The sequence below is a fragment of the Centrocercus urophasianus genome, unplaced genomic scaffold, assembly GCF_019232065.1.
Source record: "Centrocercus urophasianus isolate 14NV4802_14NV808 unplaced genomic scaffold, USGS_Curo_1.0 seq_41, whole genome shotgun sequence".
Classification (NCBI taxonomy): domain Eukaryota; kingdom Metazoa; phylum Chordata; class Aves; order Galliformes; family Phasianidae; genus Centrocercus; species Centrocercus urophasianus.
Window position 1 is genome coordinate 661857 of NW_024884989.1, and position 23422 is coordinate 685278.

General features: G+C 45.0%; 1 protein-coding gene across 8 annotated transcripts in view; it reads left to right on the forward strand.

Moving 5' to 3' along the window:
- MAP2K4 (mitogen-activated protein kinase kinase 4) overlaps window positions 1-23422 on the forward strand; it is an 82440-nt gene that overhangs the window by 45126 nt on the left and 13892 nt on the right. For all 8 annotated transcript variants that reach the window (XM_042833358.1, XM_042833360.1, XM_042833355.1 and 5 more), the window contains 5 exons: window positions 414-588; window positions 10361-10480; window positions 18275-18394; window positions 20350-20401; window positions 20808-20935. In XM_042833358.1, coding sequence (XP_042689292.1) covers window positions 414-588; window positions 10361-10480; window positions 18275-18394; window positions 20350-20401; window positions 20808-20935 — 595 coding nt within the window. The remainder of the gene's footprint in view (window positions 1-413; window positions 589-10360; window positions 10481-18274; window positions 18395-20349; window positions 20402-20807; window positions 20936-23422) is intronic.

The window sequence follows — 23422 nt, forward strand, 5'->3', positions numbered from 1 at the left end:
GCATAATGGTATACAGCAGCAGAAGCTTGGGGAGCTGGGGATGGGGAGTGCTCTTCAGACTCTTGATTCTGCATGTTACCAGATCCTGCTTTAAGCCTGATGTATTTTATGCAAAGCAGAAAGAACTGTGTAAATGAGTGATTAGAATGACTCTAATATATGAGACATGCTGAATTTTATGCCACAGCTGGAGAAACTTATCATTAATTGAAGCTGTGAGCAAATGTATGTCATTTTTGATGTAACATCTTCCCTCACCCCTGTACCCTCCACCCCAACCAGAATCCTTCCTGGAGTCAGATTATTGCTGTAGACTTTGTGAACCCCTCTTCTAATGTTTGATCAAGTGATGAAAAGAGACATTTACAGACTATTTAAAATGTGGAAAAATTGCTTCCCAATATTTTTGACAGAGAGAGACTGAGAACACACAGCATTGAATCATCAGGAAAATTGAAGATTTCCCCTGAACAGCATTGGGATTTTACAGCAGAGGACTTGAAAGACCTTGGAGAAATTGGACGAGGCGCTTATGGTTCTGTCAACAAAATGGTCCACAAACCAAGTGGGCAAATTATGGCAGTTAAAGTAGGTGATGCCCATCCTTACGTTTGTACTTCAGTCCATTAGGGGTGAAATGTGATGGAGAATTATTGTTCTTCCATCGACAACCCATCTACTGCTCTTTTCTTTTCTTTCCAATATAAAGGCTGCTTTTTGCTGAAAATGCGTTGTATAACAGGCATGTTGTCACTCTTGTAATTGCTTGTGCCCTTTTGAAAATGCCTATCAGGAACTTACTGTTTTGAGAGGATCACATGTTTCTGGAGACTGGTAATGGGGCACTGGCCTTTCACCTCTGGGTCACTGGTTCAGATACAGCCGAGGTTGGTTGTAGGCACAAGCTGATGTCTGGCAGCTTCTTCGTGTCTTTTGTGAAATAAGGCAGCTATGTGAGATTTGCTTTTTATGTAAGCATGTGCCCGTGGTGTAGTAATGAACCACCTCCCCACAAGGAGCTGGAATGGGATCTGCCAGGGAGTGGTTTGCTCTTGCTGATACGTGATGGTGCGTATTTGCTTTCTGCTTACCTTGCTGGATCTGCTGAGGAGATGGAAGGTGTTGTGGATTGCAGGACTGCCCATTTTCTACCTTGTGTTTCCCAAAATCTCACCTTAGAGCATGAACAATATGCAGCCTCATTTCCCAGCTGGGCGACGCGGAGTAGTTCTTGTTTTGCTGTAGCAGTGCTTCTCACCAGGCATTTCTGAGGAGCTGCTCATCCAGTGAGCTGGGCTTGGTGGACAGCAGCCATTCTCTTTCTTCCATATCCTTTACTTTGCTTGCTGCTAGCTAGTAGCTAGTGACATCAGACTTTTAGGTTTGCTGATGATATTAACTGTAAGTGCTCCCATGGCTCATGTGAATGAGTAGAAGAGAGCTTTGAACTGTGTAGAAGTTGGTGTCACTCTCTTTTTTGGCTCACTCTGTCTTCTTGGTCTTTTCTCTGAACTGATCTGGAAATGTTTGCTGCTGCTGGCCTGATGTGGCATGTAGGCACACCGCAGCCCCAGCTCTAGCTGCTACAAATATAATTCATACTCATCTGAAATGTATCAGGCCACTGGAGTAACCAGCAGCCCTTTACTTTCTCCTGTGAATGTTGACATCCTCATAGGGGTGGGATCATTGGCTGGGCCTCAGATTTTTGGGAGAGATTGCAGTGATATGGATGTTTAATTGTGTTTTTTTTTAATCCCTCAAAGTCATCAGTGGAGCTGGAGGCTGCTCGTAGCTAAAGACCTGGTTCTTTTAGTTGCTTTTGGTGGAACTGTTAGGTGGAGTTTGCAGATGATAGGTTGAAAACCGCTGATGTGGTAAGATGATGCCTGCGCGCCTTGAGCCTCCCATGCCCACAGTACGCGTTCCTAGGCAACAGGTTTTGCAGTCATGGTGGCTGTGGGTCTGAAAAAAGCTCTGCCTGTGGCCAAGTGGGTTTGTGACAGAGCTCTGCAGTGGGTACAGCTCTGCTGCAATGAGTGCTTTGTTGGGCTGGCTAGTGTCACTAAGAAAGAGGCGTGTTTGCTGACACAGAAATTCTCTTGTCCCAGACTATGTTTGCAAAGGGATTTTCTGGACGGTAGCAAAGTGTTGTCAGTGTAGAGGGGCTGCAGTGCAGGTACAGCTCCCACCTGCAAGGTGCAAATCTCCAACAGTGCTCTTGCCCACTGTTGGAGATGACGTTGCGCATCTTATTGAGCTATCTTTGCTGAGGGAAGAGAGGCATGTGCAACCTCTGCAGGTGCTGGGCATGATGGCTCAGCATTAAGCAAATAAACTCCCCTAATTTTACAGTCTCTGAATTTTGAAATGTCAGAATTGCAGGCTGGGTTGGTGCCAGTTTCTTTTCTCTGAGCACACCCCTGTAGGGCACAGCTGTGCCTACTGCACTTTTCCTCACTGAAGGGAAAAAGGAAGCTGGAGGCTCTGGGCAGCCATATCTGTTTCTAAAACGTTAGGAGTGAGGGCTGTTCTGCACTGCCAATGATGATAAAATGTGACTGAGCAAAGGAAAATGTATGAGTGGAACAGTATGTGACATCTCTGCTGCAGAAAGAGCTATTTCGAAGCTGGTTGGTGCAGTTTCAGGTGAGGTTTCAGGATAGAGCTGATTCCAGACTCCTACTGGTTCATTCCAAAGCACTTAGCTTCTCTTAAATTGCTGCTGCTTTTGGGGCAGTCTGTGTTGTGCAGTAACCTGCTTTGTTCTGGTCTGGTTTACGGTCCGTCTGTGTTTGGGGTCATCCATCTCCTGTTCTCTCTGTTTCCCCCAAGCCTGTGGTGTCCTTCTGGCTTATAAAGCTGTTGCCTTCTGAAGCCCCAGCTCCTCACCTGCCTCCCGGTAAACAAGTTGCTCACTGTAGTTTCTCCTTGCTATACAGGCAGGAATTTAACTTGATATATTCTCCTTCAAATTGAAACTATCCTAAGAGAAAAAGCATAGAAAATGAATGGTTGAGAGGAAACCCTGTCAGTCTAGTGATCTGAGGTTCTAGCTATGATCTAAGTCACATCTGCTTGCAGTTCAGTCTTGTGGCACTGTGCGTTATGCCTGGCCTTGAGGACATTGAATTTCAAAACCAGTGTATCTGATTATTTGGTGGTGCTGCTGTTCCTGTCCAGTGCTTCCCTAAGAGCTGATTACAGCAACACCAGGGCAACAGGCAGATCCTTTGGAAGGGCGTTCAGCAGGAGGAAATAGGTTTTGGAGGCTGCAAGCCAGAAGTTGTTGTCTGTTCTGTAGTGATGAGTGAAACACAGAGCTTCAGAAGCTGCTAGTTGGATGCAGAATATCTCCTTCATCCCCTTCCACCACTACCCATGACAGGATTCTGGAGCGATCAGCTGTCTTCCACCCCACTTTCTTCTGGCAGGATCAAGTCCTATTTGCAGTTACCATCTCCAGGCTGCATCGGCATGCGGCTTGTCAGTCCCTTCTGCAGACAGGTTCAAGTCCTGCTTGTTCCACAGGCGTGCTGCAGTTACATAGTAATGAACAGATGAAGAGTTGCTCTTTTCCCATGTTGGAGTTTCCAGCTCCTGCTGCACCCAGCAGCCTGGCAGCTTTGAGCACTCATCCTGCACACCTCTCAAACTTGAGGAAACGCAGCTGCTATGTCAAACCTCAGATTGTTTCCACTTCCTTCTTCTGGCTTTTCCTACCCTGTCATGTCACTTTCATGACACTTTGCAATCTTTGGTTCCTTCAGGCATTGTTTACGTTCACCTTCTGCTTTCTCTCTGCATGGTGCCCTGTGTTTTCCCTGCAGCATGCGTTCTGCTCTGCTCCTGAGGTTCCCAGGCAAAGCTCAGGGTCTGTCTCTCCTGTCTCCACTTCTTACCACAGTAGTCTCCACTCCTGTGCATGCTGAAATAACACCAAAACAACTTGAGATGTGCAGGTGAAAGCATAGTTTCTCTTCATTTTCTCCTTGTAGGCAGTTTGGCCTGATCAGCCCATGTCTGGATCTTGGCAGATGTAATCCTGGGACCTCTAATGAGGGCATCCTGTGACTGTCAGGCCCTTGGGCAAGACTGAAAGCTTTCATCTGGTACTTCAGCATCAGCAGTGGAGGAGGAAAGTACACCCCTTTATGTCACTGGTGTGAAGCTTTGGGCTGTTGGAGGGAGAGGCTTCGATGATAAATTATTGTGCCCAATTCTACTCCTCCCTCTCCTTCAGTTTTTGTCCTGCTGTGCCCTTAGAAATAAGTAGTTAAATAACAGGAAGACGTGACGTGTCTCTGTAGGGCAGGCCGGAGCAGCAGGACGTGGCTGCAGAAGGCTGGGAGCTGTGCTCTTGGTTACAGGCAGGCAGTTGCAGGATTTGCTGTGTAGCTTTTGCATCCCCTGGTCATCCCATTGAAAGCCTTTTCCCAAGCACATCAGGAAGGAGAGGTGGTAAAAGAAAGAGGAACTGGACTCAGAGGATTTGTATGGAACATTTTTTCATTTTTCTCTATGAAAAATATTCTATTTTTGCGAGATTGAAAGAGGAATCCTCTTGTTCCTTAAATCCCATTTATCTCACAGGTCTTCCTACAGATTCCAAGTGCCTGTTCACTCAGTCAGTGGGCACTGTGATCTTCTTCTCACTCAAAAAATCCCCATTAATTTTCCTGAGAATTTATTTGCATATGGGGTCAAGGCTCTCCCTTATGGGAAAGAAAACAGCCCATTTTTGTCCATTGCCAACTCTGTGCAAATTCACCACCGCAAAGCCAGTTTGTACATTAACTCTGTACCTCCTGAGCAGGTTTCTCTTCTGGAGTCCTTCTTTTCCTTGAAGGCAGTACCTGCCCTGGCCCACATTTGCCTGTGGCACCAGCATCAGTTCTCTGTGATACTGTCTTGTCCAGCTTCCAAGTTTCACCCATTGTCCTTTCACTTTGTTTCTGGTTTCTTGTTTATTCTTCTGTTCTTGTTCACTCTGTGTCAGTCTGTAAGTCACTTGTGAACAATCTCTCTGCAGGGAGCTCTGGTCCCTTCCTGGGATCTGCTGCACTCTGTCATTCCTCATCTTATTGCTGAGGCTTCACAACACATGCTGCCCCAGCCCCTTTGTACCTGCCCTCCAGTATCACCATATGTTGTTGTCATAGCTGCTCTGGGGGGCTGTGCATCTTGTTTCATGAGGATACCACACAGGCAAAGAGCCAGACTGTCTTTGACAGATCAAAGTCCCATTTTATTAGGGTGAAGTGGTTTCCTTGGTAGGCTCACCAAGCAGCTGAGGGTTATTTCTGTCCTGAGATTTCCCTTTAAGATAGGTGATCAAAACAAGATGTTAAAATATCCTTGTTTTCCCAGATTGATATGAAAATATATAAATGAAACGTCCCCCCAGTCTGAATGAATGCTAGGAACTATTCTCACTGTTAGAGCATGATGCTCCGCTTACGCCTTAAATAGCACAGATAATATGTAGCGTGGGTTTTATTAACCAGAATTCTGAAGGCTAGGAGGGTTTCTTGCTTGAAATGTTCCCAAGATAAATAATCAAATATTTGACATAGCCAACGTTCAACCTGTGAAGCAGTGCTTGTGCCAGCCTGGAGCCCAAGCACAGCAGCAATGGGAAGGCACAGCTCAGGCCCCTGCACTCCCCTCCAGCCTCCTGAATCACGGCTCTCCAGTTGCAGCCGGACGTTTTGCTTTCAGTGCTAGAAGCTTCTAACAGTTTATTCCTCTTCTGGTTCTCTTGTTTTAAACTGGCTGAAAAATGTGCTGTCAAGAGCCTGGTCAAATGGTTTGTGCTTCAGCTGGTGTTCAGGCTTCTTCTCAGGGCCCCATGGACAAGTTTTGCTCCTCTTGTGGTTTTTCCATCAGAAATACACCTAGGGAGTGAGCAAACTGCAGAGGGGGCATTTTTGTCTGCAGTCCTCCAAGTTTTCCTGCTCTTCAGAAGAGGCAGTGATTTTCAGCTATGTACCAGAATTTTCTGTATCTTGCAGTATCTTTCTGCAGTATAAATCAATCTAACTGATTCAGTCTTTCTCTGCAATATTATCTAGTTTAGTTTCCACTTCTAGCCAACATGTTCAGATTTTGTTGGTTTTCTGCCTTCTGTGTAGTCTAGCAATAGTTTTGAGCAGTCTACAGGCGGCCTTCCACTTCTTCTGCACTTGTCTTAAGAAATTCAGGAGCAATTCTAAGATCAGCTGGGTAATCGGAGAAGCTGGCTGAGGCACTGTTTGGAAATGCATAGGGTGTCAAGCCTATAAAATGCCTGTAAAAGATCTTTGTTCTTCCAGGAGAAATCAGTAAGCTGTGGAGCCGTTCCTGCTTCAGAACACAGTGCCTCTTTCACACCATTTTGCACTGTAGTCAGTGCTTGCTCTCTTACCCATTGCTTTAAAACAGGTGTTTAAGTCTTGGCTTTCATGGATTTTCACTGAAGGCAGTCCCACAGTTGAAAAAGGTTGTTGAGTATCAGATGTCCTTGAGAGCAGAAGTTAAACATTTATTTATACCTCTGTAATTTATCCATCATTTCCTGGATGTCTGATAGCCCTCTAAGATGACACACAAGTGGATTAAGTTCAACCAAGGGGCATGTTTCTCTGACCTTCCTGTTTCCCATATGATTTTGGAAGAGGAGCATTAGGATTTTTGCGAGCTGGCTTTGTGGTATACATTTCCATTCTTGGTACAATTAGATACAGTCCCTGAAGCTGACTACTTATCTTAGAATTTATTGAGGAGGATTTTGTGTTTCACTCATCTGTTTGGGTAGTTGGCTGAGAGTAAGGGAAGGCTGTTCCAAACCCTACTGATAAGATACAGAGGAAGTAGTGAGTGATGAATTAAAAGGAAGTGGTGAGAGACTGAATCTTATTAGAGGAGACAGAGGCTAGTTGTGATCAGTGGAAGACCTGACGTGCTTTTTTCAGGGCTAAAAGTGTTATGGATGGGTAAGTGAATGTTCTTGTCCTCGGCAGCAAGTGTGCAAAACCCCCTTCCAGCCCTCTGTTCCTGTCACCCTGCAGGTAACACAGCCCACTGGGGCGCTGTCAGGCACCACTGCTGGGCTTTCTGCTGAGCCCTGTGTGCAGAACAGTGCTGTTTTTCCTCCTAGCTCAAGAAGCAGGTTTTCAGTTTCATGCCAATGGCTTTTCTCTTCCTTTTCTTCTTTTCCTCTTTACCTTTCCCCTTTTTCGTTATTCTCTTTCCTCTTTCTCAACTGGTTGCTACCCACTGCACCTGAATCTTTTCTTGTGTGTACTGAGGCTTGGTGATGTCTCTTCTGTTTCGGGTCTGCTTTGTGGAATTTGCCTGGTTTTAGGTTCAAGTGATCCAATCCACAGAGCATAGCTTAGCATTTTGCTGCTGATGCTGTCCAGAGCACAACTTTCAGAGCCCTTGTTTCTGATGTTAGAAGGCTGCATCCTAACCTGGGTACTAAATGGGCTGAAGAATGTTCTTCTGAAGGCTTTGTTGCAGTTTGAGGCCAACGAGGAACTGTTAAAAATGAGACTTCCTCTACCTGATAGAATAAAACCCTTCTTAATGTAGCTTGTTTGGCCATAGCAGCACCTGCATGCAGTAGAGTAACCAGGCTAAGATGTGTAGGACCTGAAGACAAGTGAGACCTGTCGGTCACATTAAGTGGTGTCACCAGACTGTTGCCTTGCTCTGTGTCTTCCTTTCCTGCCATTTTCCACATCCTTGGAAAGTCTGTCTGTGGGAACAGCTGCAGTGTCTTGCCATAGAGTTAGATAGTGGGTCTTCATTACAGCTCATGTGCTATTTGAATAATGGCTGCTGTTGACTTTGATTACCTTTCGCTTTTTCTTCCTTCTTTTGCTGCTGAATGCCCGTTCCTTAGCTGGTGAATTGAGACTGCTGGCATGCAACAGACTCTCCAGCTAAACAAAGCTGTCTTCTCCAGCCTGGGCTGCCCCTGCTCCGTGCTGTGCTGCACATTGCCTCTGATTGTTTTGCCCTCATCTTGAATTTTCAAACCCCAAGTCCCCAGCAGTCTTTGGACCCTAAAGCGATGTTTGCTCAGGAGTTCATGCTGGCTTCTCAAGTTGTCCTTTGGGTGCTGCATCTACATGGATGCTCTGCAGTATAACTGACTGACAGTCCATCCTCTGGGTCCTTTACTTGCTCTTGCTCTTTCTCCAGGGGAGATTGTGGTTGGCAAAAAGAGCAGTGTTAGGATTTGGTTTTGTTCCAAGGTGCCATTGAAATCACCTCCTCTATACAACATACCTTATATGCTTTCCAGAGATGAAGAAGTAAGAGCAGAAAAGGAAATATCAGAGGTGGGATGAGATGCTTTCAGGTGAAGTTGTAGAATTTGAGAAGCATGCTGCAGGGAAGGCTGGACTGTGCAAATGTGAGAGTGATGCAGAGGGAAGCTAAGAAGATTCGTGGATCACCATGAGAAAGGCTTGTGGGGGGCTGGGAGATACAGAGTTGGCATGGAAGAGAGCTATGAGTCACAGTATACAGTATAGAGAAAAGATTCTTCTTGTATTTGCTCCTCACCTTTTTTGTGAACTTTTCAGAGAAGTGCAGAGAAGCATGTACACTGTCCCTCAGACATCCCACTACAGTGGCTTTGCCATCTGTCATCTTCAGTCAAGGGTCAGAGCAATGTCATTATCATTTCATGCAGTGCTGATGCCATCTAGAAAGAGACATTCATTCTGCTTAGCCTTTGGTGTCCCAGCACGGGGTTGTAGAGCTTTATGTGACTTTATGTGGCTTTCTTCAGTGATGGCACTGAACTTCTGCAAAACAGATTTGAACCAGTGACCTAGAGGTGAAGTGGTTTAGTTCATTGCTAGTCCCCTCAGCCACCTTCTTGCTCTGTTTGCAACTACAAAGTATCACCCACTTGGTGGCTTTGCAAGGTGTGTGGATGTGCTGGACAATTTTTCCCTAGTACTCTAGAACCCACCAGGAGGGAAAAGGACAGCATGAGCACAACAATGACTGGTTGTTAGGTCTAGTAGGCCAAACTAGAACATAAAGAATGAATGGTGAAATAACAATATCAGGATGCACCAAAGGTAAGGAAAACTGTAGTGTCAACATGGTCCTCACTTTTTGTGACTCAATACAAAAAAGTAAAGGTACAGAATCATGCACTGTTTCTTAAACGATGTGATATGAACAGCCAACCTTGACTGTACCTTCACATTCTTAGCCCTGTGGTTGTCACATGTGTGGTCTTGCTGCCACCAGCATTTGTTTGCAGGGCAGGGAGCTCTGCCCAGCAGTGCTGGTAGGACTTGGTGCTGGTATCACACAGGTTTGTCCCAGAACCTTGAATATTTTTTCTTTCCTAGGTGCCAAGTGGTTATTGTCCTCAAGGAGTGCCTAGGCTACTTCTGTCGCTTTGGGCTTCTTGACAATTACTTGTTCTTTTTTTTTTTTTAAAATTATTTCTCAATGTGACTTCTTCAGGGTCATGATTTTCCTCACATTTCAGGGAATGCATTAATTAGTGCAAATTGCTAAATGTGTTTGCAAAAGTTACATGGAAATCTTTGGATGGTCCACTCCATCCTTTATTTAATGAGCTTCATGTTTGGAAGTGTGCTATCTTCTGTTTTCAAACTTGCATTGTTCTTTCCCACTCAAGTCATAGATTTCCTTATGTACAGTATGAAGAATAGTATGTGTGTATATATATATATATGTTTCAAACATATCGTATGTCTATATTTTGTACATTATATCTTAATGTTACCTTGGCCAAGGATGTTACCTCAGCCAACTACTGTTAGTTTTATGAGAAAGACTGTTGCTCACCATTAGGGTTTCCAGAGAAATGTGTTTCCTCGATTACCTGATGGGCCATTTTCAGAGTCAGCTGTGGTGGAGAAAATCGTTTTGTCTTCTTTGCTTTTCTTATTGATTTGAAACACAATGTTCCTTAGTTAAATTTCAAATTGGTCTTTGAGCCCCATCCAATATTGCTAAGAACTCTGTGGGTATTTGTTTTGAAATAAAAGCCTGAATGTATTGTTTCACTGTAGGTTTCAGTGAAATTTCTGCTCTTCGATTTCATTCTGCCTTTCCATCTGAAAATGATGATGCTTAATGATAGTAAAACTTAATTGAGTATATTACAGTCTGAATTTAACTACTTTTGGGGTTATCAGTTAAAATTCTTGTTTGACAATGTCGCTCAGTTATTGCAGTTCAATTTTCCAGAGCATGCTTTGGGGACTGCCTGCTCAGCCTTGGGTTTGGGGTCCCTGACATGTTTCTCCAGTGGTGGTTTTGAAGATTCAGTAATGGCATATAAGTGATAAAGTCTCTGCCACTCTTCCTCTTTCAGAGAATTCGGTCGACAGTGGATGAAAAAGAACAGAAGCAGCTTCTGATGGACCTTGATGTAGTAATGCGAAGCAGTGACTGCCCATATATTGTTCAGTTTTATGGTGCACTCTTCAGAGAGGTGGGGACTCCAAACTTGCTTCATTCATAGCACACTTTGTTTTTCTGCCTTTTTTGTCTTTGCAGTTGCCAGTTTGCAATAAGGATGAGAAAATTAATTTGTTAGGATTTCTTGACTGCCACCTTTAATCAAGGTTATTTAACCAAGATACCAAGGTTATTTACACCAAGATATCTGAGTGCTGCTAAACACCTAGATGCTCTCCCACTTGTTATTGTGTCTGTCTGCATATTTCAGTCTCTCTTTCAATGAACTTGTGGTTCCCTGTGCAAGGTGAGTGCTGCTGGGCTGGGTGCAGCTCTGCAGCACCATGCTTGGACACAAGCGTGATCAATGTCAGCTGTTATCAGAAAGAGCCACATGGAGGATGTGCAAACTCAGTGTCCCTGTGGCTGCTGGAAGCAGATTTTACCTGATGTATGTATAGATGTATGTGTGCACATGTGTGTGTACCAGGGCTGTGTCAGACCCACGATTGATGTGCTTCTTCCCTGAAGTTTGTATGTGCAGATGCACGAGGAGTCACCTTGCTGGGTCAGAGCAGCAGGTGCTCCTGTCTCTGGCAGTGGCTGACAGGATCTGCTTACAGAAGCATGTATGTGACTTTGGCATAGCCTTCAGTCATGTGTAGATTAGTGTCTTCTGAGCTCTGTCTTTTGCGTAGTGATTTTTCCTGGATCTCTTGTCCATTAAAAGGTTTGTTTTTCCTTTGAATACCTGTACATTTTTTGCATTTGTAGTGCTCCTGGAGAGGGACTTCCTCTGGTTGTGCACCCTTCATTTGGAGGCCTATCACCACAGTTCATTTCCAGTTTTCATCCCACTATCTTGAGTGCTGCTCCCAGTGGTTCCCTTGGTGTCTCTATTTGATGAGGCTGTTGCTCCTTATCTATTCTGTCCATGCCCGTGAGGATCTTTTGGAGTGTTGCCATATTCCTTGCTACCTTATCTTCTTCTTCAGCCTGATAAGTGCCAGCTTGTGTCATACACAGAATCCATTCTGATCTTTAATAAGCTCTCTTGCTGTTATCTGCATCTTTTCCAGTTCTATGCTATCCTTTTGGTACCACAATTGCATTGCTGTTCTTGAAAGGAGCAGTACCTGCAATAGCTTGCCTGGGGGACAGTAATTTTGCTTGGACCTTTAGTGCACATAAATACTCTGTGCTGTGCTGTGGAGTGAGTTATCCAATATGACACTTCCATGAATTATATCAAGACCAGAGTTAGAGCATCAAAAGCTATGTAAGCTGACCACTGTTAATCCTGACATAGTTCGGTTCTTCATAGCCAGGAGTACAGTGTTAATCACTGCATTTTTGTGCATCTACTAGCATGTACTTATTATATGCATAATTTAAGACATGAATTATTCTGCAAGGCAGCAGAAGGTATTGTTCTGTCTCCTTGAGCCTTGCCCAGGCACTCTCATTGCCTTTGAATGACCAGTGAAAACAGTTGGGTGTTCTGCATGCAGCCTAAGCAATCTTATGCCATCTTTGCATGTTTTCTTCTACTTGAGCCTACTTAGAGGAAGAAGAACAACAGTGAGTAGATCCCTGTTTTCCATCTTTGCACATTATCTGGCATTGCAGCCCATGCTGAGCCTGTAAGGGCTTTACTGGAGTGCTGTTAGAGGAAGAAGGTGAATCTTGAAATTTAAAGCTCACAGTTGGAACTGAATATTCAATTCCTGCTTCTAAAGAATCTTTCTCTGTAATTTCATCGAGTCTTTTCTCTGGCTTTGAATCTCAGTCTCTAAAATAAGGCTACTAATCCTTCCTTTTCCCATGCTTCACGTTGTCTTATCTGTTGAACATTTTGGGCCAGGAAGCGTTGTCCCTGTTCATGCGGTCTGAACTCCTACCGAGTGTGGAGGCTCGGCCTTGGCTGCAAGTTGGCAGCTTAGCTGAAATACAAATGATAAGGCTGTCTAATAGTTTGAAGAAAAGTCTCTGGGCAAGGCCATATCTTGCCAGATGCTGATGAGCTACGTGTGCAGAGCTTCTTGAGCCTGTCACCTCTTTGCAACTTTAGGTACATTCCAGAGTGTAAGCGTACAATAATGCAAAAACCTGCCCTGATCAGTGCCCAGCCGCCAGTCTGGCCTTTGCAGCACCCTCTGTATTGTCAAAAATTCTCTTGCAGCTAGGCACTGTTCTTTGGGCAAGGCTGCAGTAAGGTCATTATATATTGGGATATATCGTGTTGGCCCCTGGCATCCCCTCTGCCTTCGCCCTCAGCATCAGTGATGTGGGATTTTTCCCCTTGCCTTAGTTTCTTCCTGATAGACTTGGATGAGTTTTCTGTCTTGTCATATTAATTAAATGTTCAAATACAAATTACGTTTTTTAAAGGAAGGGAAACTGTGACAGCTGTGACAGAGAAGAGAAAAAACTTATTTAAGTGAAAAAAAAGATTTTCAGCAGTATGTTTGATCCCTCCAACTCTGATCCATTCCCAAAGTAATGGAATCATGCAGCTCCCTGTTGCACTGGATCGTGGGACCACATGGAACTAAACCTCTCTCAGGAAGTCCTACAGCAATATATGTGTCAACAAACCTTGTTTTTCAGCATTTTAAGGTGAAAAATAAGGAAAAACATTCTGGAAGGCAGATCTTGGGACCTTCTGCTCTGAGCCAGGATTCAGATACTCTGGGAATAGATGGAGCTGCAGGTGGGAAATTTTCTTCCTCCTGCTTCTAAAAGGTGAAAAACTTCACTCTGAGTCTCTTTAGAGGAGCTAGAATATGGAGCAGGCAGCTCTCACAATCAAATAGTTGGCAAGAAGGTTGTAGCAGCTTCAGGAGGTGTAAGGGAAGAGTTAATAGTATGGCTGTGACAGCAGCACAGCACTGATGTTGATTTGAGTTGCGGATGTATCTTTGATCATTTGACACAGGGTCTTTGTTCTCTTTGCTGTTGATGTCTGCTCATCTTGAGACACCCAGAGGAGAATGGGATGGAGTGCCTGTCACCTGCAGTGCCCTGGGAAGGGCTTTCATAATACACACTATTTTCTTGAAGTAGAGTCATAGAATCCTTAGGGTTGAAGGGGATCTCTAAAGGCCATCCAGTCCAGCTCCCCCGCAGTGCACAGAGACATGCACAGCTAGATCAGGTTGCCCTGGGCCTTATCCAGCCTTGCTTGAAAGTCTCCAGGGACAGAACACCCACCACATCTCAGTAGCTGCTTTTTCCCAACTCTTGAAAGTAGTGTTTAAAGCCATGCTCTATGACTTTTGTCCAATAAACACTCTGTTTAAATCTATGGGATCTCTAGGAATTTTCAACAGTTAAAAGACCTTTGCAGACTGCTCTAGAAACTCTCAACTCTTTTTTATTGGTGACAAGTTAAGATTTGAGGAAGAATGAAAGCAATTACGTTTAATGAAATTTTATACTACACAAAAGCATTCAGACAAAGAGGGTGACAGTCAGTTTAACTTTCCTGTGACAGGACAGAACCACTAGAAAATGAAGTAATAAAAAAATAAGTATTTCCAGTATCCTGCATTCTCAGTCAGAGACAGTGTTGCCCTCTGTCCCGAAGATCTCTGTTAATATAATATTCAGAACAGTGCTAGTCATTACGAAGACTTTCAAAAGTGTCTCCCAATGCCAAAAGAATACACAACATCCAGGCCAGCTCTTAAATCTGCAGTGCTTGTTATTTCAACATATTCATGTGTGTTTCGTACCTTGAAGATGAGTCTTTCATTGGACTGAGACTCCATATGTGATATAGCTGCTCTGTAGCACTTCTGTGGAGGTCTTCAACATGCTACTTGACCGTGGAAGTCTTCAGCTGTTTCGGAATGGCTTGAGATGTCTGGTCAAATGAGCAACCCTCAGTGCTTAGGAAAAGTGCCTTATGTGTCTTGTAAGGAAATGTGGTGGGAATCTGCATTCACTCTCGTTCATATAGCTGCAACTTGCATAAAGGTGCACTACAGTGGTAAAACTGCAGTGTTGGTAGTGCAGGATCGTAGACTGGTTGAGGCTGGGGGGAACCTCTTGAGGCCATTATGTCCAAGCTCCCTGCTCAAGAAGAGCCACCTGGTGCAGGTGGCCCAGGGCCATGTCTGGGCAGCTTTTGGTACTGGAGATTCCACAACCTCTCTGTGCAACCTGTGACACTTTGCACAGACAAATGTGTTTGTGGACTGTGTTCTTAGGGAGCCTCCTGTGCTATGGTTTGTGCCCAATGCCTCGTGTCCAGGGGAAGAGCCTGGCTCCTTTCTGCACTGTTCTTTCAGGTATTTGTAGACATTGACGAGATCCCCTTGAGCTTTCTCTTCCCCAGGCCGAACTCACCCTTCGTCATCTTTTTGGCTCTTGGTTGGACCCTCCTGTGGCTTCATGTCTCTTGAGGTTGGGAGCCCACATCTGGACTGAGCACTCCAGGTGTGGCCTTACCAGTGCTGAGCCAAGGGGAGGGATCAACCTCCTGGCAGTACTTTGCCTAAGGCAGTCCAGGATGCCATCAAGCTTATCTGTGCCTGGTTTGTGTTCATCTTGTCTGCCAGGACCTCCAAGTCCTTTTCCTGTCAAACTGCTTTCCAGCTCAGTGGCATCTCTGTAATGTATTTGGCTGTGGGCTGGCAACTAAGAACACACAATTTAGAAGTGGAAGCAGCCCAGCTGCTGGTAAAAACACAGTTTTAGTGTATGTCCAGGACCATTGGTAGTGAAGGACATTTTTCAACCTGCCTACAAGAAGTGCACTAGCATCTGGTAATTTAGTACTTGAAAAGGAATAAAATATATTTTTTGGAAGAATAGCTATAGGTGGAAGAAAAAAGCTGAATTTCTTCGTTTGCTGTTTTATAATCAGAAATCAACCTGACCTGGGAGCATAAATTGAAGAGAAACTTTCATTAAGATAATTTTTTTCTCACAACTCAAGATGAAGCAGAAGCTTGCCATGCACATCAGCACTTCTCTGTCTTTGCTAAGAAAGGAGCTGGGTAACCAAATGCAGTTGTACCTGCCAGTCTTAACCTTTGTTCTCAGTGAGGTTTTTCAGCTCTGCCTGTAGGTGGGTTCTTTCAAGTTACAGGAAGAGAGGAGAACCTGCAGGATTTTGACTCTTAGCACCAGCCTTTAATAAGCTACATAGTTGAAAAGCTCTCTCATCTTTCTTCAGTAATCTTGCTGATGTGAATTCATGTTGATCAGGTAAACTTTTATACTGCCAGGTCGATAAATGTCCCCACCCAGGGTTTCTGTATGGCATATATTCCAGGGGATGGACAAAACCATGTCTTGGTTTTTGTTCAATCATTTTGAATGTTGTGGTGACACACAGACATGTTGGAGTGTTCAGTAATGCACACCACAGCCCTGCAGACATACAAAATGAAGCTTCTGTTACAGTAACAGCTCTGACAAGGTTGCCTGTTGGTCGGCATAAATTGGCTTTTCGTGCACAAACAGCAGCCTGGTAACCTGGGCCACTGAGGGTGCTCACATACCAGTGCAGGACATAAACGTGAGGCTGAGGGCAGCCAGTTGAATTCACAAATGAATCCAGTTCCCTGTAGTCTCAGTACAGTCACAGGAATGTGGCACACTAACAGTTTTTAAGCTGGGGCTGCAGAAGCAATGTCTTGAAAGATCCTGTGGGCAGTAGAGTCGTCGTTTGCTTTCACTGTGGATAGTTGGTAAGGGTCTGGTATGGTTCCAGTTTCACATGATTTCACATGCATCACTAACACTGCATCCACAGTACTTTCTCTGAGCCGCTCTTGATGATACAGAAGTGCCACGACTGCACTTCGCATTTGTTGCCAATGCTGAAAAGGAAACACTTCTGCATATGGAACAAATTCATTTCTACGATTTAAATCAGATCAGGTCCTCAGCCAAATCCATCCATAACCAATGTTTCTCTAGCATCCTGAGCTCTCCTTTCTTCATGTCTCTCTCCACAACTGCCTTGTGTCAATCACTTGGAACGGCTGTGTTCTCTTCTCTCTGTGCTGCATTTGCCTCTTGGTGGTGTCCCAGCCTCTGCGTTCAGCAAAGTGCCTTTTTGATCAGTGCCTTTTGCTCTGTTTCAGGTGTGTTCTTTGGGCTCAGGCTTGTAGCAGCCTTTTCACTTGTGTGGGAGACGTGAGCTGGTACCAGTGTGTAGGTGAAGGATGTTTTTACACCACTGAAACTGTCCCCTTTTATTCCCACTGGCCCTTTTGCTGGCCTTTTGTGTTCCCACTAAAGCAAGCACTTGGTCTGGAGATGGGTGCCATGGATAGTGGATGCCATTTCTTGGCCTGTTTTTCGTAGGAGGTCATTCTGAGCGAATGCAAAATCCCTTTTTTTGGCCTTAAAGCCTGTGGCTTGGCATGCTTTTTTAATTCTCTCATTAATACCTGAGAATTACTCCTGGCTGACGTGAGGACCAGGACATGGCTTCAAACAGAACTGTCTTGAGGTGCACCAAATGGGAGCATGGGGCTTTGCAAGAGTGCCAGCATTTCTACGCTCTTGTTTTTTTTTTTCCTCATTTCATTTCCATGTGCTTTGTGTGTGTCTGTTTTTGTCGGATTGGGGATAATTACTTCAGGAGGCTTCTCCTCTATTTGTCACTTCCTACATTGCAGGAGCTACTGCTCAGCAGTGCTTCAGACAGTGCTTCACCACAATGGGGCAGCCAGGCTGACCAACGTCATCTCGCAGTTAGATTTTGGCAACTCATGCAGTTTTAACAGTGATTGTGATGCAGCCTATGGAGATTGTCATTTCTGGTGAGGACAGTCCAGTCCTGGTGGTGTAGTATTCCTAGGAGCAGCACACTACATGAAGTGCATTACGCTCTGCAGGAACAACTCATACAAAGCCTTCAGTGGTCCTCAATGGGAGCGAAAATGTTTAAAATTTGAAATAGCTAAGATCAATCCACGGCTGAGCTGTTTATCACATGCATACTGCAACAAGAGATGAGAAATTCTTCCACACATAATCTTTGTGGTGACCCATTTCTTATCCCCATCTTGAATGGGCTGACTCACAGATCTTAGGAGAGAACTTGGTGAGAAGACATGCTGCTCTCCTCTGATTGTTAGTTTAGTTTTTCATAGAATCATACCCCATAAAGATCATCTGGTCCAACTCTTCTGCAGTGAGCAGGGACACGCAGAGCTCGATGAGGTGCTCAGAGCCCCATCCAGCCTGACCTCCAGATGCCATCATCTTCTCTGGGCAACCTGTGCCAGTGCCCCACCACCCTTTTCATTTAGCAGAGATGTGCCTTAATAGTTGTCCACATTTAAATTAACTGTTAAATGCAAGTCAGCAAAACTCCCTGTCCTCCAGGATTTCTTTTCATTTTCTCTTGCTTTGATTATGTCTCTAAATGCAGTATGAAATGTTCTCTGGCCTATGCAGAGTTGACATAAACTGCAGGGCATTTCTGTAGTCCTGCAGTGTGTGGCTGTGTCTCACTGTGCCATCAGCCTCCTTGAGAACCAGACAGCTTTTGGGGCATCAGTTCATCTAGTCTCAGGGAGCTAATGTGCGATGTCAAGTCTGATCTTGTCAATTAGATTTCTCTGCTGGTGGATGGAGTGAGAAGTGGATGATAGGGGTGATTTCTCCATTGCTCTCAATGACTAGCTCAGGCTTGCTGCTGATCAAACGGCTGAAATTAATCAGGATGGAATTCTTCCTTCCTGTCAAATGCATGTTGCTGTTTCTGTGTTTTATTGGATTCGAGGGATATCTTAATGCTCTCTGGGTTTTTGTTTCTCATTTAAGCTTGACAGTAATAAAGATTCTTTTCTTTTTCCAGGGTGACTGTTGGATCTGTATGGAGCTCATGTCTACCTCGTTTGATAAGTTTTACAAATATGTATATAGTGTATTAGATGATGTTATTCCAGAAGAAATCCTAGGCAAAATCACTTTAGCTGTGAGTATTTTGTTAAGCATTTTTTGGTGTGTGTGTGTGTGTGTGATTTTTTTTTTTTAAGCTAGTTTGAAAAATTCAGGTCTCTTAACTTGTAAGAAAGATACTTGATCTGCATGCAATACAGCTGCTGCTGTTGTATTGCATCACAGTGTTAATGAACCTTGAATATATTGTAGCTTTCCTATAACATATTACATGGTGGAGAATCAGGTCCTGGAGGTCTGTAACATTGACTCTGCTCAAAGCCTTGGCTGTCTAAATATGAGGGTAAGCACTGGCTCTGCAAAACAGGCTTTTGGGTTTGGGCTGTGAGGGAAGGAGTGTTGAAAAGTATCCTGAGATCTCTGTCCTGCTGCTGTCAATAGACTCTGTTGGGCCCATTGGATTTCTGCAGGATAGTATGGGCTTCTGTGGTCCAGAAACCTCTTGGGCAGAGGCTCCTAAAAATGCAGGTGGGTTCTTCAGCAGGAGCGTAATCAGTTTGTTGTTCTGGTCCAGTGAAAAAGTCACAGCTGAGCCAAGTGGGTGAAATAACCCACTGTTATTTCAGTGAAGCCTCAAAAAGGTGAAGGGCTGCAGGAATCAGGTTTGGGAGTGACAGGAAAATGTGAGTGATGTGTTGTAACAAAGCACAGACTGCCTCTTTGCAGTAAGTTGATGTCATGCTTTGTCAGTGGTTGGGAAGTGCTCATCAAGTTGCAACCTGTGACCTCTTGAAAAGCTACAGGCAAATTCTTCTGAAGGTCAGGTCTTGGGAGAAAGCCATCATCCTTATCCTTCCAGAAGGCATCTTTATGAGATATTGTACCTACCTGGACCTGCAATCACTTCTTAGAAGCTGGCAGTCTGCTTTGATGGCTCACACGCTTAGTTATAAGATGTCAAGACTGAAAATCCAGTCTAAGACGAGTGATGGCTGCGTATGGGGATGCATCATCACACTACTGACCAGCTAAACGTATCCCTGACTGAAGCAAGACCTGTGCAGCAGCCTGGTGTGTTTCACCAGATCACCCTTGATTTCATGCTAGCGTTCTGTTCCCCTGAGCTGAAGAGCTCTGGGCTCGAGTCTGGGAGCAGGAGATTCTGGCACGGTCCAGGAAGACCATCCACTCTCATTCCTCCACAGACCTGCCTAGAAACCAGTTGGTGGTTTGCTCCTCAGCAGAGTGTGGTAGCTTCAGGTGACAAGCAGAGCCTGCACTAGGAGGGCAAAAGGAGGCGGTCGGGAGGGACAGCACTGCAGCTGCCCCAGCTGGGCTCAGCAGAGTTTGCCAGAGCTTCTCATTTACCTAAACTCTTGGACACAAGAGTTTATTATGTGAGCAGGAGGGAGCGTGTGCACCAGGAAATGCAAGCAGGAAGGAGCAGGCTTTTGAGGCTTTTTGTCCTCACAGACATACAACTTCAGAGAGCTTACCAGCAGAACTGACATCCTCTTGCTGTCATGATTAAGTCAATCTTCTATCAGTTTCACTGATCTATATGAAATTAAAACTTCTTTTTTTTAGTTGTCCTGTATCAGGCTTCTTGAGTACCTCTTCCATTTGGTGGTGAATGAGTAAATCACATCAGTGTGCAGCTCCTCACACCACTGAGATGAGGAGCTGCTGCTCAGGCAAGGGCATGGGCACAGCAGAATAGGGCATTTATTTCTTATGGAAAAGGTACAGCACAGGGCTGAAAATAAGTTCTTACTTAATTTAACTAATGTCAGAAATTACTTAACTTCATCTCTTGCTTTCCTATTTTGAAGTGTTACTTGCCCTCTTTTAATATCATCTTTTGTTTGCAGGAAAAATTGTGAGAAAAACGTTTTAATCATATAGTTTATTTGCAGCACTCATGCCTTTTTGTATTTAGTGTTTTTCTCCCCTGCTCTTGGAACTCCAGAAGTTGAATAATCACAGGAATTTCATGACATCTGCTTATTTTTCATCTGTATTTTTTCCTAGACTGTGAAAGCACTAAACCACTTAAAAGAAAACTTGAAAATCATTCACAGAGGTAAGTTAATGTATTTTCTTCTTCTTGCCTACACAGCTAATGGCAAGAATTTGAAGCAAGCTTTGCATCAAGTCACAGCGTAAATAGCACAGGCCCTGCCACAATTGGGAGTATGGGGAGCAGTACAGATTCTGCATTGTGATCTCAGGGGTTGGTGGCTGATTCCTTGCCCCTCTCATCCACATTTTTCCATACCAAGCAGGGGTTGGACTGTTGTACTGGGCTTTCAGGGTCATTGAGTGGCTCACTCCATCACCTGTCGCTGCTGGTTGGACCTTCAGTGGTCATGAGCACAGCCAGGGGCCATGTGCAGCAGTCACTATTGGTGCTGATTCTCTGCAGCTGCCCTTTGGGAAATGGAAGCCTCCAGCTGAGACTTAACAGTTTAAATTTCCTTCCCTTACAGATATCAAACCTTCCAATATTCTTCTGGACAGAAATGGAAATATTAAACTCTGTGACTTCGGCATTAGTGGACAGCTTGTGGACTCCATTGCCAAAACACGAGATGCAGGGTGCCGGCCGTACATGGCGGTGAGTGGGGCTGAGCTGGGTGCTGGGTGCCTGTGGGCTGTGCAGCTTCCTGACCCTCTTCACCAGGCCTGGCTCAGAGCGTCTGCCCGAAGTGCCGGCTTGGTTCACGAGCGATAAGCACTCCCTGCCCAGGAGAAGCAACTCTAGAGTAAGCACAGTTAGTAACAGGGGACAGTCCCCTCCCTGCCCACCGCCACCAGCCCTCTGTTGGTGCAGCGCAGGGTGCTGTTGGCTGTTTGGGCTGCAGGAGCACACTGCTGGCTCGTGCAGCTACTTGTCCAGCAGGACCCCCAAGTCCTCCTCAGGGCTGTTCTCAGTGGGTTCTTCTCCCAGTCTGTACTCATATATGGGATTACCTCTACTCAAGTGCAACATCTTACACTTGGCCTTATTAAACCTCATTAAATTCTCACGTATCCACTTTTCAAGCCTGTCCGTATCCCTCTGGATGGCATCCCTTCTTTCTGTTGTATCATGTGCGCCACTCAGCTTGGTGGGGATGCACTCAGTCCCTCTGTCTGTGTTGTTGATAAGGACGCTGAAGAGTCCTTACAGGACAGATCCCTGGGGAGCACAACTCGTAACCAGCCTCCACCTGGACATAGGGCCATTGACAACAACACTCTGGCTGCAACCATCCAACAAATTTTTTATCCATGCGGTTCAAAATTGCAGTGATTTTTGAAAAAAACACTTTATTTCCAAAGTGTGCCATAACTTAATTCCAAGAGAATGTAATTCTGGAGAGCAGTGGTAGCAGCTGCATGGAAATCGCTCACTCTGAGCCGCGACTCCTGGGAGTCTGTCCTGCTGTTTGTTTCCCTCGTACTCCCAGTGATAAGCACTGTGGTTGTGACTTTCAGAGCTGTCTGAGAGTTCAAATACACAGCACATCAGGCTGCTTTGAAAAAGTATTCTTGGGTTTTACCTGAGTTTGAGGAGTGGCTTGTGTCTGAGCTGTTTGCTGCTGTAAACTTAACTAATTCCAGCGGAACTGTAACTCCTTGTGCCTCAATATGCTGAAAAATACTGTGTTTTCTGAACTGTCTTATCTACAGAGGTTCAAGAGAAAGTAATCTCTCCCTTTGAAAGTATAATTCCCATCTGGTCTGGCTAACTACTCTCACATGGCTTTTATCTGACTGTGGTGTCCCAGGAAAACCTGTTTGCCCTAATTCTGATCTGTGCAAACAGGAGCCTGAGTTTCTGAGTATTTGAACTTCTCTTCTGACTGTTCTGATAGCAAAATGAGCTGGCTGGAATTGATGAAATCTGTTTTTGGAGACCACTTGCTGTTCAAGTTCCAGAACCACCTAACTTAGTGAAATGGGGAGCTTTGTTTGAAGACCTGGGTGGTCTGGAGAGAGTTAGGGGCATGTCTCCTTTTGACAAGTGTCTGCATTTTCTTGGAGGGAAGAAAACCAGTTGGAGCTGCTCAGTCTGTTGTGCTGATGGGGTTTAGGATGCTAAAGCAGAGGGCCCAGGGTGGGAAGGAGCTGGGGCAGGGTTTGTGATACCTTGCTCCCAGGCATCCTACTGCCCTGTCTAGGCAGTTCTGATTGCATCACTTGTGGAGTTAGGGATACTGTTGACTTTCCCCTATTCTCTGAGGTGTGCATCAGTTCTGTATATAGGGGTCTTGCTCACCCCCTGTTCCTCCCTTACAAGTTCAGTGGACTATAAGTAAGAGAATTCGTATTCCTTTTGCTTTTGCTTAGAATTTTGGGTAGATAGTCAACTTTGCTCAAACTATTGGTTTAATTACTACATGACAGTTATTGGTGTGTTTGTGAATAGCTGTGCTTCTTCATTTCCCTTGGGACTTGGGTGAGTCAATAATACTTCTTGATCTCCCTCCCTTTCCATATGCACTGTGTTCTTTGTGCACTTCTATCACCAATTCCAGAGTGGGTTGGATTTTTAAATGAGAAAAATGTTTCAGTTGTGTTTATAAGAGCTTTGGCATGGTGTATGGTTTGTGGGATGAGCCAGCAGCTGGCAACTGGTGTGGGAGACTGCTGGCCTCTTCCCTTCTCTCCGACTCAGTGACTCCTCTCCAAGTCCATGTGCATTCCCATGTACTGGAAGCCTGGGAAATGGGGAGATGTCCCCAGCAAGCAGACACAAATGCCAGCTCCTTCTCTGTGGCAGCAAAGGCTGATGCTGTAGTGATGCCAAATTTACCTGGAAGTGAGTCAGGCCCCCATTGCGCTCATTTGGAAGGGTAAATAATTGGCTTCAATGTGAAATAGGTAAAGGGTGCTAGCTAGGCTTCCATGGTGTGCCTGCGCTCAGCCAGGGTAAGTCTGATGAGGGGTGCTGGACCATGCTCCGTGATGATGAGAGCATGTTGCCTGCTCGGCCTTTGGCACTTTCAGTAGTTCTTGTAGCATGAGCACTTGCCCATCAGAGGAGCCTGATAACACTGTGTTCACTGGAGCCAGATCCCCAAATAGCCACTGATAACAGTAACGTTGGACGTCTGCC